Genomic DNA, 15,265 nt, shown 5'->3' with positions numbered 1-15,265 from the left:
GAAAGAGAGGAATCGTCTCATTAGCGAAACAATGGCGTGAGACTGCTATTTGTTGTTACTTGCACTGCCGCTTTCTTTAATAATGATCAACAAGAACCAAATAATAGACTGTGTATGATAGAAGATGTTCTGAATGAAAGTTTAGCGAAAATTTTTCTCCGTTTGAAAATCTTTGCAGACGCCTCTTTAGTGCATTACATTCTGCACAGAAATTAGAGTCATCTTAGATTTAAAAATCTAATGAATTGCCGTGCTTCATTCCTGACTGTATCACTATTCGGCATAGGAATAATACGAATATAAACATGACATGATATGTATCTTCTTCCGCGTTTGCTGTTGTCTCACTCTAGTTTCGTAGTTTATTAGGCAGACAGGATTTAAATGAGATAGCAGCAAACACGAAAGAATACATGACAAAATGTTTATATTCGTTATTATTATTATGGTGAAGAGAATACTGCATGTGATTCACAATTTATAAAAGTTCCTATTAGCAACCATCTCTTCTCACAGGTAGGAAAAAATTCAGAACACAGGGTTGGCCATTTTGACAAACATCCCAAACAGTCTTGCCAGTCGGATTTTCGTAGTGCATTGAAATTCTGCTACATTCGAAGGTGAACAATATGGAATTTGTATTTACTTCGTTGCATAATGTATGAAAATGCAGTGGTCGAAACTCAGGGCGGAGAAAAAAAGCTAGTCTTCCACCTTTTTTTAAATTTATTTACTGACGCAAAGGTTTTGGTGCCAGTATTTATCTTTGTGCCTGCGAAGCGCTACATATATTCGACGACAGAAGTTAGTTGTGGCGGCACCTACCAACATTTTTCAGAACTTCCGCTTTGCACTTGATTCTAAGCCGCAAGCCGTTTTTTGGATTACAAAAACCGGGAAAAAAAGTGCGGCTTAGATTTGAGTAAATACGGTACTCACCAAGTGTCAGTAGAACACACACATAAAAGGAGGCTATAATGGGGCAAGCTTTCGGAGCCAGTGGCTCTTTCTTCAAGCAGAAAGCCGGCCGAGGTGGCCGAACAGTTCTAGGCGCTACAGTCTGGAGCCGCGCGACCGTTACGGTCGCTGGTTCGAATCCTGCCTTGGTCATGGATGTGTGTGATGTCGTTAGGTTAGTCAAGTTTAAGTAGTTCTAAGTTCTAGGGGACTGATGACCATAGATGTTGAGTCCCATAGTGCTCAGAGCAATTTGAACCATTTGAACCCAGTGATTACTGCCCCATAGTGCTACCAATAGAGACATTGGCACACACAAAAATTGTCGTACCTCCAGTGAATTAAAAGGTACTCACGAGTCCATCAAAGTCCATTTTCTCCAGAATTTTTTAGAATGACATTAAACTGCTTTGTTAGATTGATGTTCTGAATTTCACATATAAATATAAAAGATTACAAAAATTCAGTTGCTGTGTGGTCCCTCTGTCAGTTTTCCAATAGTTTCCCGTAGTCACTTCATGTGGATGTTGGTAATTACTGAAACAAGACCCATGGCTATGATCTCACTCTAACGAGCTTGATGATACAACATTTAACTCCTAATCGAACTTCCCTTTGTGCTCCTTTGAGACAAGAATGTGTCACAAGGAGCTGCGTGTAGAAAATTAGAGCATGCACTAGAAGTCAAAGTTGATTTCTCTTGCAATAACTGCAGTTGTATGTCTGCTGTGTTGAGGGTGTCCATTGTTACAAGAAGAAGATGGAATAGTGATATATTGGTACTACAGAGCCCTATTGTTTATATGCATTTGAGGTGAGTTGCCTTTCTTGTAGCCTATCTCGGCAGAAAAATACCATTTTCCTGCCATATCTTTGGCTGAATTCTTGAAGCACTACACTTGTGGATCTGAAGATAACATATTTTGACCCATTGCATACGTTACTTGAATAAAAAGAGAAAAAAATAACAAGTGGCCCAGATGGTGTTTTATTTTCATTGTTTTATCTTTTGCAAAGTGTCATTGCATTTCTCTCTAATGGTCAAAGAAAGATTAGATTGTTGCGCACTACATATCAACTTCTCTGGCATTTTAATCTTGTCTGTTATAATTGCTTGTAATTGTTTCCATTCTTTCCAAAGACAGAATATTTCAAAGCTCAAAACTTGTTCACTTTCATTGATTTCCTACATTTTTCAGTTTTTTTTGTGAAGCAGGGGCTATATTAAATTTGTTACTTTACAGTTGGTTGACTTAATTATTTGCTTCAGTTGTTGTGGCATTCATTTTAAGTTGCATCTCAGTAAGAGATATTACCTTGTTCTTAGCTTGTTGTGGGATTTGTGAGAAGAAAACTTAGTGCATAATCACTTTGCAAATTGATCCTTCTTCTCCACAGTCTGTTTGATTCAAATAATTGAACACGGCCCAATTTTTGCTTCCTTCTCATTCCTTATATTAGGATAAAGGCCATGCATGTAAGATGGTAGACTTGACTTCACTCATACTATCCATCTTTTCAACAATATCCTACATAGTTGTTCTTTGTTTCAGTGACAGTCGCTATGACCGAATACAGTACGAGTGCATCAGGTGCTTAAAGGCAATTATGAACAATACTGTAGGCCTGAAACAAGTGTTCACCCACAAAGAAGCCTTGGCAATCATAGCTCGATCACTAGATCCTCGAAAACCAAATGTAATGCTGGAAGCTGTGAAGTTACTTGCGGCAGTGTGCCTGGTACCTCCAAATGGGCACGACAAGGTCATTGAGGCCATTACAATGAGAGGAGAACTTGAAGGAAATGGTCGATTCCAACCCATCATCCAGAGTATGGCTGCCCCCAACAACGAGCAGCTCAAGGTGGGTGTTGTTGTTCTGTAATGTAACAGAAAAATGCTGTTACCTAATTAATTATGTTCCAACTGTTGATATTTTCCATGAGATAATTCATCTCACTAAAATTTAACACATTTTTGTGGTGAACTAATGCGTTTCATGTGTGTTTCTATATTGTGGAATCAAAGTAAAGAATTATGAGTTGTCATCTAAGGACTTTCATGTTATTTCTGTACTACAATATATTTTAATTTGCACATTGGGGAGGAGGTGACTGATGGCCATCTGGCCACCCCTATACCACTAACATTGCCAAATTCTTCAACTAACATGCTGTCCCCTTCAAGATCTGATAACAGTGAGAGTTGGCGAATACAGAATGCGTTGTCTGTGGCCAGTTGGTCACCCATCGAAATATTGATGCCTGACTTAATAAGATCTTCAGGCCAGAATTTGTGTACCAATAGCAATTTCTACACCATCCCCTACAATTGGTTCCATAAAACATTTTTTACTGCTGATTTTACTAACTGTAGTTAATCATCTTGCTGTGGTGAGATAGAAGTACTTGTTACAGTTTGTGTCAATGTTTGGAAATTAAACTTTTTTTTTAATTCTGCAAAGCACAAAAGAAAAACATTCTGTTTCCCGTTAGGTGGAATTTTTAAAAACAAATTTAATTGTAACTGTTGCCCGAAAACTCTGCATTACTTTCTACTACTCTACATTAAAGTTTCATGCATTCTTTTGTGAAGCTAAATTTAGTCTCCCAGTCTTGTTGCGCATCTTCTTTTGTGAATTCGTTCTTATCACCTTTGTGTCATCACAGGAGGTGCTTTAAGTCCACAATGTTGACTAAATGCCTGTTGAACCACAGCACTAATTTATCTGTGATTGTAACTGATGGCTGCATGGGTATTTGCAGACATTACAGTCATATTCTTTTCAAACAGCAACAACATACACATTCCATTAGAGGCAAACAAATGACAGTATTGAAACTTCATGCTTCCTATCTTGAAAGTAGTTGTAAGGTCATACATTTATGTCCAATGTTTGTTGAAATATGGCCATCTAAAATCATCTTATAATCTGTAATCCTCCTTTATTTCATACTCAGAATTAAATATAGTTTTGAGAACAAGCCATTAGGCAATCTGACGACTTACCTGAACTGTTTCGTCAGAAGGAAAGCGTGGTTTGGTGAAATTGATATACAATGTAAGAAGACTGAAATAGTCACCCAGTCACATCACAGATGTACCGGAAAACATATTTCTAATACAATACTGTGTATTATAAGTATCTATTTACTTTGTTCTCATTCATGAGGAAGTTTCCTGGTGGCCCCACTAACACAGAATTCCAAACAGTGTTTACTTGAAATATTTATAGAACTTGTGTGCTTTTAGAGGTGGTCAGCCATGTCATCTGAATGTGTGGTCAGAGTAAAGCAGAGAATGTCCAGTTTAGTGGGAGATAAATAATTATAACTAAAGAAGTGTTATATAATGTGAGAAAGAGTAATGCGGAAGTTACATGGGAGACCTTAGGCCAGTCACTTAATTTGTCGACTACTTGTTAGAGACAGAAAAAGTCAAATGGATTACTTTAACTGCTATAACGTTAGCTTTTATTTTAATTAATTTTGTTTCTTGTGAACCAAAGTTTCTTGCTCTAAAACAAGCAGAGTAGCTTGTACACAGTCAACTGATAAGAAAATTCCAATATAAGAGTAAAATATAAACATTACATGTACTTCATAAAATTTGTAGCTAAACCAGAATTCAAGTGTTGTATATACTTAATTATTGCACTAGGCTTTTCATCAGCTATTCACCAATATATTTCTTAAGAGATGAGGCACCAAAATATGATAAGCTATTTTTGATAAAAATATGTAACAGGAAAGCTGGGTTCTAGGAAAATATCAAATTCAGATTAATGTATTGTTAATTTAAGAAAGAATACGAAAGGTAAATTAAATATCCAGAGACATAGATATCCCAGAAGGGTTAGAACGAGCAAGGTAGTAAAGGTGCTAGAATAAGAGAGACTTGTGTCTTAGTTGTGGTATGGTTTATGTAGAATTCAGAAGCACTTTTATTTTTCTCGTCACACTTTGGTTGATTATCTTTATGTGCACATTAAAGGCTAGCTTTATGGAGCTTATGTTTTATTCAGAGTACTAAAAGTTGTTAAATTTGGTGTATTTGCCACTAATAAATTTGAAACTAATTTACTAATGTGTCTTTTGTTTTGATTTGCATTTGACTGATTATTTTCTCATTTATATATTTTTGTCATTGCATTTATTTTTTGCTTGCAGGTTGCTTGTCTTCAGTTGATCAATGCCATTCTTTCACAAGCGGAAGACCTCGAGTTCAGGCTACACCTTCGAAATGAAATAATGAGATCTGGTTTTCTTGATATTTTGGAGGTAAGTAACTTTGGGCAGAAATACTATACCAATGAGTTTTTCAGTGACAGTCATTTTGTATTACTTTCCAAAAGTATTTATAGTGAATTTTGTATTGCTATAACAATGAAGACCTTTTTCTGTTCCAATTACTGTAGAGTCTACCTTCGGAAGATGGAGAACTGGGAATTCAGGTTAAAGTATTCAATGAACATAAGGAAGATGACTATGCAGACTTTGTTCAGAGATTTGACAATGTCAGAATGGAAATGGATGATATAAATGACTGCTTTGAAGTTGTCAAGAACCTTGTTATGGACACACCAGCAGAGCCTTTCCTCCTGTCAATTCTACAGCACTTACTGTTTATACGAGACGACACGTTAATTAGGTGAGTTTTTTGTTGAGAAAACATTATAATGTAGACAAAACAGCTGTTGCACTGATAGTGAAAGTACTACAGAGGATCTTTAATAAAACATGTTATGACAGTGTGATGTACGCTTATTAAATATATACTGAAGCTAAAACTAGAACAACTAATAATCACTTGACATTAAGTCACATTTATTAATGTAATTCTGGAGAGTTCATTAATGACAGTTTGAACAAATGGTCATCTGATATTAGACAAAGTTTCTATGAACTGGATGACTGAGACAGATAAGTGTTAAATGAGCAGTTAGTTTTTACCAGTAAACCTCAGATTCTTTAAAGAATCAAACTCCCATGTGTAAAACAGCTGCAAACATTTGATTACTTACAAATAAGTTTGTGTTATTTATTGACTTTAAGCACATAAGTGAGAAAAAGTTTAGGAAAGATTTGAAATTATGCATAAAATTTGTTGGAAGTAGCCCAGTGCTCTCATTAAAATCTTGGTAATTTGTGCTCCATTTTAAGCAAAAGAAAGTTTTTCACACATCTCTATGTTTATAACATAATATGTCCTGGACTGTTTGCCAAGCAGCCAGGACAGGTGCGATGACCCCATTATTGGACCAGAACGTATCCTAACCATCACTAAGGCAATGGTTAAATTTAAATTACAAAATCAGATCAGAAGGCAGCATATAGAATATTGGCCTATGATCCAAAAACAAAATCTTGGCAAGCTAGTGATGCCAATGCTATTGCTGTAATCCTGGACTTCAACAGGAAACAGACTTGACTCATGGTAGGGATAGTGACAGGCCAACGGAACTTCAAGAAACACTGACACACAATGGGTAAAGAGAAAGAAGGTGCTAGGTGTAGTTTATGTGGAGAGGGTAATGAAACTGCACAACACCTTCCAGTGCAAATCAAAAAACAGAGTATTCATGTCATCAAATCTTGAAGAAATTGTATTGTAAAGAACTAGTAAAGTGCTTCGTACTTCTCTTTAAAGGTATTGGTTGGCTTTACTATGAGGGGATGCTGAAAAGTAATGCCTGTGAATTTTTATGTGAAAGCTCTTAAGCATTTTTACATAAAACATACGTTATTAACATTCTACATCTTTATTCTTCATGTCTGCTATTAGCAGTCCTCTGCTGCCAAACGACTCTGAATTGTAGCATGTAACATGGAAGTGTGTAATGTAACGGTGTAGAGTGTGAGAAACAGCACGCTGTAATCAAATTTTAATTCTAAGAGTTTGTCCACACATGAATCGCTCTCACCTTCAGTATGACAGTGCCAGATAATGCAAGAGCACTGCAACATCTGCAACTGTCGGATGTCTTGGATTCACTTTCATTGATCATCCTTCAAACAGGTCTGACTTGGGGCCCATGTGACTTTCATTTTTTACCAAAGATTAAAGAAGACTTTCAAGGCCTTCACTTTGATAGTGATGAAGCAGTGCAAACAGAGGTGAGATAGTGGCTCCATCAACAAAGACAAATGTTCTATAGTGACATTATCAACAAACTGGTCTCTCTTTGGAAGAAATTTGTTCCTTGTCAGGGTAACGATGTTGAAAAATAAATATGTAAACATGAAGAATAAAGATGCAGAATGTTAATAACAACTGTTTTATTAAAAAGCTTAAAAGAGTTTCCACATAAATTTGGTAACTTTATTTTTCAGCAAGCCATCGAAGAATCATTTGGAGGTAAACCTCACAATAAATTTGTTCCAGTGCGGACAATTGTGGGCTGAGGCCACTGTTTTTATCTCCCTGTTCAAATCAAATCAATGTACCATGCAATGATACAATTTTCCTTATATTGTAATGTTAAATGTGATTTTCATCAATTCAGTGTTTCATATTCTAGACAATAAAAGTGTAGGATATTGAACTAACAGTACCTCATATATTGTGCAAACATGGATTATGTGCTGCATACTGTAGTGGTCTTAAAGTATGTCAAGATAATTCCATTGCAATGTGAGTTTATATTACTACAGGTGCCATGCATATGAAATTTAATCATACATAAACTGAAAAAATAATCAATGGTTGTACTGGTCTCAACCATTCCAACTTGAAATTGCTTTGAATGACTGACAAATTTTGAAAAAAGCTGGGGTGGACACTGTAGATATGAAAATACAAAAATTCCATAAATTCAGTTATATCATGTTCACATTGAGAGTATTAAATTCATCTTGTGTAGTAATTCACTGCCTGTAATTAGACAAATGTTCAATTATTTCCACATAGATTTAGTGTTTATCGAGTGTTACCATTCTTTTATCCAACCTTCAAGTCGCTAAAATGCAGTTTCACAATTTCAGGCCAGCTTACTATAAACTTATTGAAGAATGTGTGTCCCAGATAGTACTTCACAAAGGTGGATGTGATCCAGACTTCCATGCAACAAAGAGGTTTCAAATTGACGTGTCCCCACTAATTGACCATCTGGTTGGTAAGAAACCTCATTTCTTTATTTGTGTCTTACTTGACCAGGTTGTAATCTTAGATATAAAGTCTCAGATCCCATTACCAGTGAATATTCATATTCACATTTTCATGTGCATACAATACATAATACTTCAGTGATTAATTTTTCCCTATTTCATTTCTGTCAATACCAGAGAAATCTCAGCAAGAAGTTGAAAGTAGGGTTGAAGAGCTGAAGACTAGACTGGAAGAGGCATTGGCTCAAAAGCAGGAAGCAGAAGCAAAGCTCAAATACACCGAAGAAAAAATATCAGAACTAGAAGCAAAACTTCAGTCAGGAGGTGGAGGAAAGGTATCATAGCTACTTTGGTTTCTTTGAACATGGAATGAACTGAACTTAATGTTGCTTTAGCACTCACCCACTTAAATGCAACTGAACAAAATTTCTCAAGAATCGAGTTCTGTAACATGTCTTTGCATTATTTGGATGATAGTACAGATTATACAAACTGATCTTCAGTAAAGGAAGTAGCAGGTTGGTTATGTACAGTACTCCACTGTCCCATGGTCCTGACAGATTTGCCATCAATGGACTCTTTATGTCATGGCAAAACTAAAGGAATCCAGACATATGGGTCCATTACTGATGTTCAGAAGGCAGTGACCGACTGTTTGAAAGACAGCCCAGCAGAAGTCCCACTGTATGTGTTCTAAAGATTTATTGAATGAAGCTAAGTGTGTATTCACAAAAGGAATTATTTTGCAGCAGAACGAGTAAAAGTTTTTACCTGCAGTAAAATAGAAATGTACCCATGAACTTTAATGTGTTATACATACGTAATGTATTTCAAAAATACTACACGGGTGTATCTTATCAGACTTGGCCATCAGAGCGGACATCACTGTTTTTGATACAGTGGCCCTAAATACCAATATTTCAAGAGATGTGCCAACATAAGTCACAATTTGGTACTGAAATAATTCAATGGCAAAAGTTGGGAAATTTGTGCTGGTCTGGAACTCGAACTTGGATTTCCTACTTTATGCAAGCAGTCGTCTTAACCACTTCAGTTATCAGAACATGATTTCCGTCTTACCCAAATTGTCAGCTTATCGCACGCTACAAAGTACTGGTGGCTTATGTCAGTACCTCCTTTGAAACATGTCAAAAATAGGTTTAGTGTTCTGCACACATGTAATCAGTAACAAACACATAGGATTTGCTGTAATGAATCACATTTTATTATGAAATTTACAAATGTAGCAGTAAAGTACAGTTACTGTTTTGCATGAGTATTACATAATGTTGTAATGTTTGGACTGAATGATTTTCCTCTATTTCCAGGCTGGTGGTCCCCCTCCTCCACCACCAATGATGGGCATGGGACCACCACCTCCACCTATGCCAGGAATGGGAGCACCACCGCCACCCCCAATGCCTGGAGGGTTAGGGCCACCACCTCCACCAATGCCTGGTTCGGGTCCCCCTCCTCCACCTCCTCTGCCTGGCATGGGAGGACCCCCTCCACCTCCGATGCCAGGTATGGGAGGACCTCCACCACCACCTATGCCAGGCATGGGGCCACCCCCACCACCACCACCCGGTGGCTTCGCAATTCCTGCCGCACCCAGGCCTGATGTCCTCCCACATGGCCTCAAACCAAAGAAGAAGTGGGAAGTTAGCGGGCCACTAAAGAGGGCAAACTGGAAAGCGGTAAGGCATTATAAGAGGAAAGAGCTATTTGTCCTTTATATCATTACTTAGTAGAACATTTGGTGTAGATTTGTCTTAGTTGTACATCTTGTGACTTAGAATTGCCTGCTTAACTATTGATACTATTTTATTATTGAGCACAGTCACATCAATTTCAAAATGGATCATTGGATTTGGTTGCCAACGGCTTCCTCAGATCATAAGACTGATGTGCTTCATTCCCAACCCTGCAGAAATCACATTGTCAGTGTGGTCCTGCTTAGTTTTATTAAGATTACAATTTGTGATTTCCTCTTGTTATTGTTCCTTCAGATTGTCTCATTTATTGTGTCAAATGAAACCCCTGGTCACTAGGGAAATATTGATATCATCTTGTATTTCTATGTGGTGCAAACCACTGTACAGTGTGTGTGGGGCAGAGGGTACTTCATACTAACATTAGCGATTTTCTGTTCGATTGCATTCATCTTCTGAAGGATCTAAAAATGACTGTCTACATGCCTCAGTGAACAGTCTGATAATGCTGCTTATCCTGCCTGATGAATTCTTTATCTATATTGAGAACAGAAGGTGTCCTATTAAGCATTCTTGCAGCACACGTGATGTTACTTTCATTTCTATTGAATATTCATATCATACAGGCTTCTTTTAGCTAAATATCCATCAAGCCAATCATTAATGTTTGTAAATACTACATATAATTGTATCTTGTATAGTAGTCAGCTATGTGATACACTTCTGAAATCTAGGAAGACAAGCTGAGCTACATCTACTGTTGATTGTGTATGAATATAGCAAGTTTTGTTTCAAACAAGTGGTGTGTTATGTTAGTGGACTGTTACTATCACGTTACCAGTTTATTTTTATTTTACTGACATCACTTTTTCTATTTCAGTGAAAGTTGAAAGTCTGCACCCGTATGTCTAATTTCTTCATTGTGAAAACAAATTGCTGGTCAGTCACATGAAAGTTATGTGACATGTTGGTTGTAGTTCCATTGAAGGAGTTTGAAAATGCTTGCTTTAGTATTGTTTGAGCTTTATAAAGTTGTTCTTAAATTGAGTATAAAATTCTGTGGCTACTTCTTTATGTTATTAGGTCGATGTGAGAGAAAACATTATTGGTAATTTATAACTGATATAAAAAAAATCTAATAAATATTTAATTAAAATCAATGAAAATAATAAAAATTATATTAGAAATAAAATAAAAACAATGAAAATTATATAGAAAATTAATAAAAATAAAAATTAATCAATTGTATAATACTTACAATATATTTACTGTGGTTTATAATTGGCAAGGAGCTGTACCTGTGTGGAGATAGAGGAATAAATTAACAAGAACAAAGAGTGGGTAAAAAAAAAAATTCAACAAATGAAAACACTTACAAATAGGTACCTAAGTGAAATAAGACAGGAAATTTTCTTTTAAAAGTGTCATGCCTAAATCCCTAGCACCATTTAATTTGTCTGCTCCTATCTCGATAGTCTGAAGAAAGACTTCACTTGTTGCTTGTTTGTTCTTTCATATTCTGTGGTCTATCAATATCTTATTTGCTCACTTTCTTCTTTAGGTGTTAATTGCAGCAGGAAACATTTTTTGTCTGGCAGTACTTGTCATCACTACATTATTTTACGAATGCCTTTCTTTTTATTAAAATTTAAAAAATATATGTGAGCCATTTATGAACAGAAATAATTAAAATAAAATAAAAAGTGTAGGAAAAGATAGATTGCTACTTACTGTGAAGATATCATACTAAATTTCAGACAGGCAAAAGATGCTTACAAATATGCTTTTGACCACAGCCTTCGTCGGAGAAAGAGAAACACATACCATTCATTCACCCAAGCAAGCATTCCTCATGCACACGACTGCCAACTCTGGCGGCTTGGGTCAGAACGCAACTATCATGTGGGATGGTAACAGCAATCTGGAGGAGAAGGGGAAGGGATAGCAGCATATGGGTGGGGGTAAAGAGGAGCACTGTCCAGCAAAGTGTGCGAAGACTAGAATGCCAACAGATGCAGCATCAGGAAGTTGTGGGGCAGGAATGTTGGGAAAATGGAGTGAAAAAGCAGAGGAACCAGGGCAAGAAGGCTGCCATATTTGCAGTGGGTGGCAAACAGAAAGTGTAGGAGACGGGAATGGGGAGGAGGTGACAGGACGGAGGGGGTGCAAACTATTGGGTGTTGGTGTGGGAGCAGTATGTTGCTGTTTGTTGAGGTAAAGATAATGATGGGAGCAGAGAATGTATTGTAAGGATAACTCCCATCTGTGCAGTTCAGAAAAGCTGATGGTGGAGGGATGATCCAGATGTCTCGGGTAGTGAGGCTGCCATTGACTCAAGGATGTTATGTTCAGCTGCATGTTGTGCCACAGGGTGGTCTGCTTCGCTCTTGGCCACAGTTTGGCAGTGGCCGTTCACCCTGGTGGACAGCTGATTGGTAGTTCTACCAAAAGTAAAAGCTGTCCTGTGATTGCAACAGAGCTGGTAAATGACATGGTTGCTTTCACAAGTGGCCTGGTCCCTGATGGGATAAAATAAATCTCTGATAGGACTGGAATGGGAAATGCTGGGTTGGTGGATTGGGCAGGTTTTGCTCCTGGGCCTTCCATAGGGTTGTGGCAAGGGTTGGGAATGGCAAAGGATGGACTAGGATGTTGTGGAGGTTGGGTGGGTCACGGAACTCTGCTTTAGGAGGGATGGGAAGGATCTTAGATAGGATGTCTCTCATTTCAGGGCATGGTGATAGGTAATCAAAGCACCGGCAAAGGATTTGGTTTAGTTGTTCCAGTGACAAAGGGGGTGCTCCCTTCTGGCTGGTTCTTGGGGGTGGTGGCGGGGGGATTGGGGGTGTGAGGGGAAATGGCAAGGGAGATCTGTTTTCAGATTAGATCTGAGGAATAGTGCCTGTCTGTGAAACCTTTAGAATACTGGGAAAGGGAGCTCTTGTTACTGCAGGTATGCCATCTCCATGTAGCCAGGCTGTATGGCAGGGATTTTTTTGGTGTGAAAGGGATGACAATTGTCAAAATGCATGCATGTGCTGTTGGTGATTGGTGGGTTTAATGTGGACAGACATGTGGATGGACCCATCAGAGAGGAGGATGTAAACTTCTAGTAGGTGGCATGCTGATTTGAGGAGGACCAGATGAACAGAGGAGAGAGAAGGTCATTGTAATAAAACTAAGCTGCTGAACTTTTTAAAATAAATACAATGCCTTGTACAAATGAAAGGTACTATTTATGAATAGAATGTTTTTGAAAAGATTTGTGTGTTACTTATGTAGCTTTGCTGTAATATATCACATTTGTACAACATGTGAGAAAAGGACTGGTCAGAAGAGAACACAACACCACACTTGTTTGAATAACAATGCAGTGGCTTTTATGAGAGAGCTCTGGCACTGCTTGTATGCACGGTGGAATAAGTACCACATTTTGAACCCTCCTGTCTCTGAATGATTTGGAAGACACTGCAGGCACTAATACCATAGTTCAGGGATGGGCAATCTTTTGGCTCAGGGGCCACATTTTGGAACCAAAATTACCTGCGTGTGGCCTGTGGGCTGGTATTTCCCCACACCTTCTGTTGTTACTCAGACCTGACTATGTAGTAGTTTTTGAGATGGTGCTCTGATGCTGCCAATTGAAGTTTCAGTGACATGGGTAGTACTGTTTTGTTTAAATTTATGGAAATAAAGTGACAAACAGGAAGGCATTGTAATAACAGTGGAACGGCTTCTTCTTAATTAACCATGATCTAGAGGAGTAGCAAAATGGTACTGCGTACAAATTTAGTAGCATCCAGTATGAAACACACTATTTGTGCAATAGATAAGACTCGTAGTAGTAGTAGTAGAAGTATTTGAATAGTTACATTAAATATTGCCCATCGCTTAACTGAACTAATACTAGGCAGAAAAAAAGAAAGTTAGAGCTTGGTATTTCTGACATTTTTCCACTTAATATTTTTCTTATTTTATTTATGTAGTCTACTCCTCCCCATGTGCAACATTTTTGCCTGTGAAGGTGTTAACTTTAATTTTCTCTAACCTTTGCATAACTGTCTTATTCTTCTTCTCTTTTTTTTCTATATTCTTTCCCTCTTCCAACTCTAGGTGTCATCATTCTGTGACACAAAATAAATTAGAATTTTTTAAACATAGTCTAGTATGAACTTCCTGAAACTTAAATAAAATAATGTATATGTGTTTCCAAATGTTGTTTGTTTTATACAGTGGCTTGTTAAATCATATGGTGTTTAACTATGATTACAGATTATTCCACAAAAAATGTCTGAAAAGGCATTCTGGGTGAAAGTACATGAAGAGAAATTAGCATCACCTGACATACTGAATGGACTAGCTGAGAAATTTTCCTCAAAGCCTGTTGCTAAGAAGGCAGATGATGCTGTTGACAAGTAAGTTAGTAAATTACATCTCAAAATGCTCTTGTAAACTTCCATGGTAAGATTTCTCTCTTATGTGTATTTCGAATTAAAATTTCAGTATTTCTTATTTCTTTTTGTATTAGAGAGAAATACCTGTAATCTACATTTTTCTCTACTGATTAGGATCTGTGTGTTACAATTCACAAAAAACACATATTGTACAATGAATTTCATTCCTGGTAAGTTAATTCTCTGCTGTATGTGAATTCATATTCATCACTGATGAGTACAACTGATGGTCTGTTGCAATAATAACTGACATTTTCTATCATTGGATAAGTAATGTTTCCAGTACAGTCACTTGAATAGTTGCATTAATTTCATTCCACTGAGTTATTGATCAGCATTTACAAATTATTCTATCAGGCATTGTCTCTGCAATAATGATATTCTTTCTTAGCCTTGATGCCCCTCTACCACAAAAATTGAAAATTGTAAAAATAGCTTACATCTGATTTGATAAACTGAAAATCAAAGCTGGCTTTCACAATTTATAAGTCCAGTGTGAAATATAGTGAAAATACGTATGGAGCATTATTTTGACAATAGTTAATTTACGCAGATGGTTTTCAAGTGTGCTAAACACTTACAGTCTACAAACAGCTTCTTGGCAGGGTTTTAATACTGTGGATTTATATGTTGTTAGTGTTGTTTTTTGTAATGTCATGAAGATTAATTTTCAACAGCCAAATTATCAATTCATGTAATTGACTAAACATAAATGATTCAGTATGTAGGACTCCTTTTTAAGTTTCAACAAGGGCAGGTTGTAAAAAAATGTTGTTAGTAGGGACAAATGGAAATTTTATGAGCCTCAATTTCATAATATTCCACTGGTCGCTTAGTGTCAAAAGATGAATTATAGATAAGAATTATGTGCACATCTTGTGTCAAAGTGCTGTTATGGTACAAATACTGCTCCTAGACACATAAACACTGCATTCCAAGACACATGTTCACAGATTTTTTGTGATCATATATATGAACTTTCATTGGCCCACTCTCTCACTCATTCACACACTTACTTAAATATTCTCGAGCATATC

General features: G+C 37.0%; 1 protein-coding gene across 4 annotated transcripts in view; it reads left to right on the top strand.

Annotated features, from left to right (window-relative positions):
- The window catches only part of LOC126419916 (protein diaphanous), a 361,964-nt gene that overhangs the window by 294,856 nt on the left and 51,843 nt on the right, over positions 1–15,265 (top strand). For all 4 annotated transcript variants that reach the window (XM_050087194.1, XM_050087195.1, XM_050087196.1 and 1 more), the window contains exons 5-11: positions 2,511–2,820; positions 5,126–5,236; positions 5,374–5,606; positions 7,940–8,070; positions 8,240–8,397; positions 9,391–9,759; positions 14,047–14,189. In XM_050087194.1, coding sequence (XP_049943151.1) covers positions 2,511–2,820; positions 5,126–5,236; positions 5,374–5,606; positions 7,940–8,070; positions 8,240–8,397; positions 9,391–9,759; positions 14,047–14,189 — 1,455 coding nt within the window. The remainder of the gene's footprint in view (positions 1–2,510; positions 2,821–5,125; positions 5,237–5,373; positions 5,607–7,939; positions 8,071–8,239; positions 8,398–9,390; positions 9,760–14,046; positions 14,190–15,265) is intronic.

The sequence above is a fragment of the Schistocerca serialis genome, chromosome 9 (assembly GCF_023864345.2).
Source record: "Schistocerca serialis cubense isolate TAMUIC-IGC-003099 chromosome 9, iqSchSeri2.2, whole genome shotgun sequence".
Classification (NCBI taxonomy): domain Eukaryota; kingdom Metazoa; phylum Arthropoda; class Insecta; order Orthoptera; family Acrididae; genus Schistocerca; species Schistocerca serialis.
Note: the sequence above shows the minus strand (reverse complement) of the source record. Positions and strands in the feature narration are given on the sequence as shown.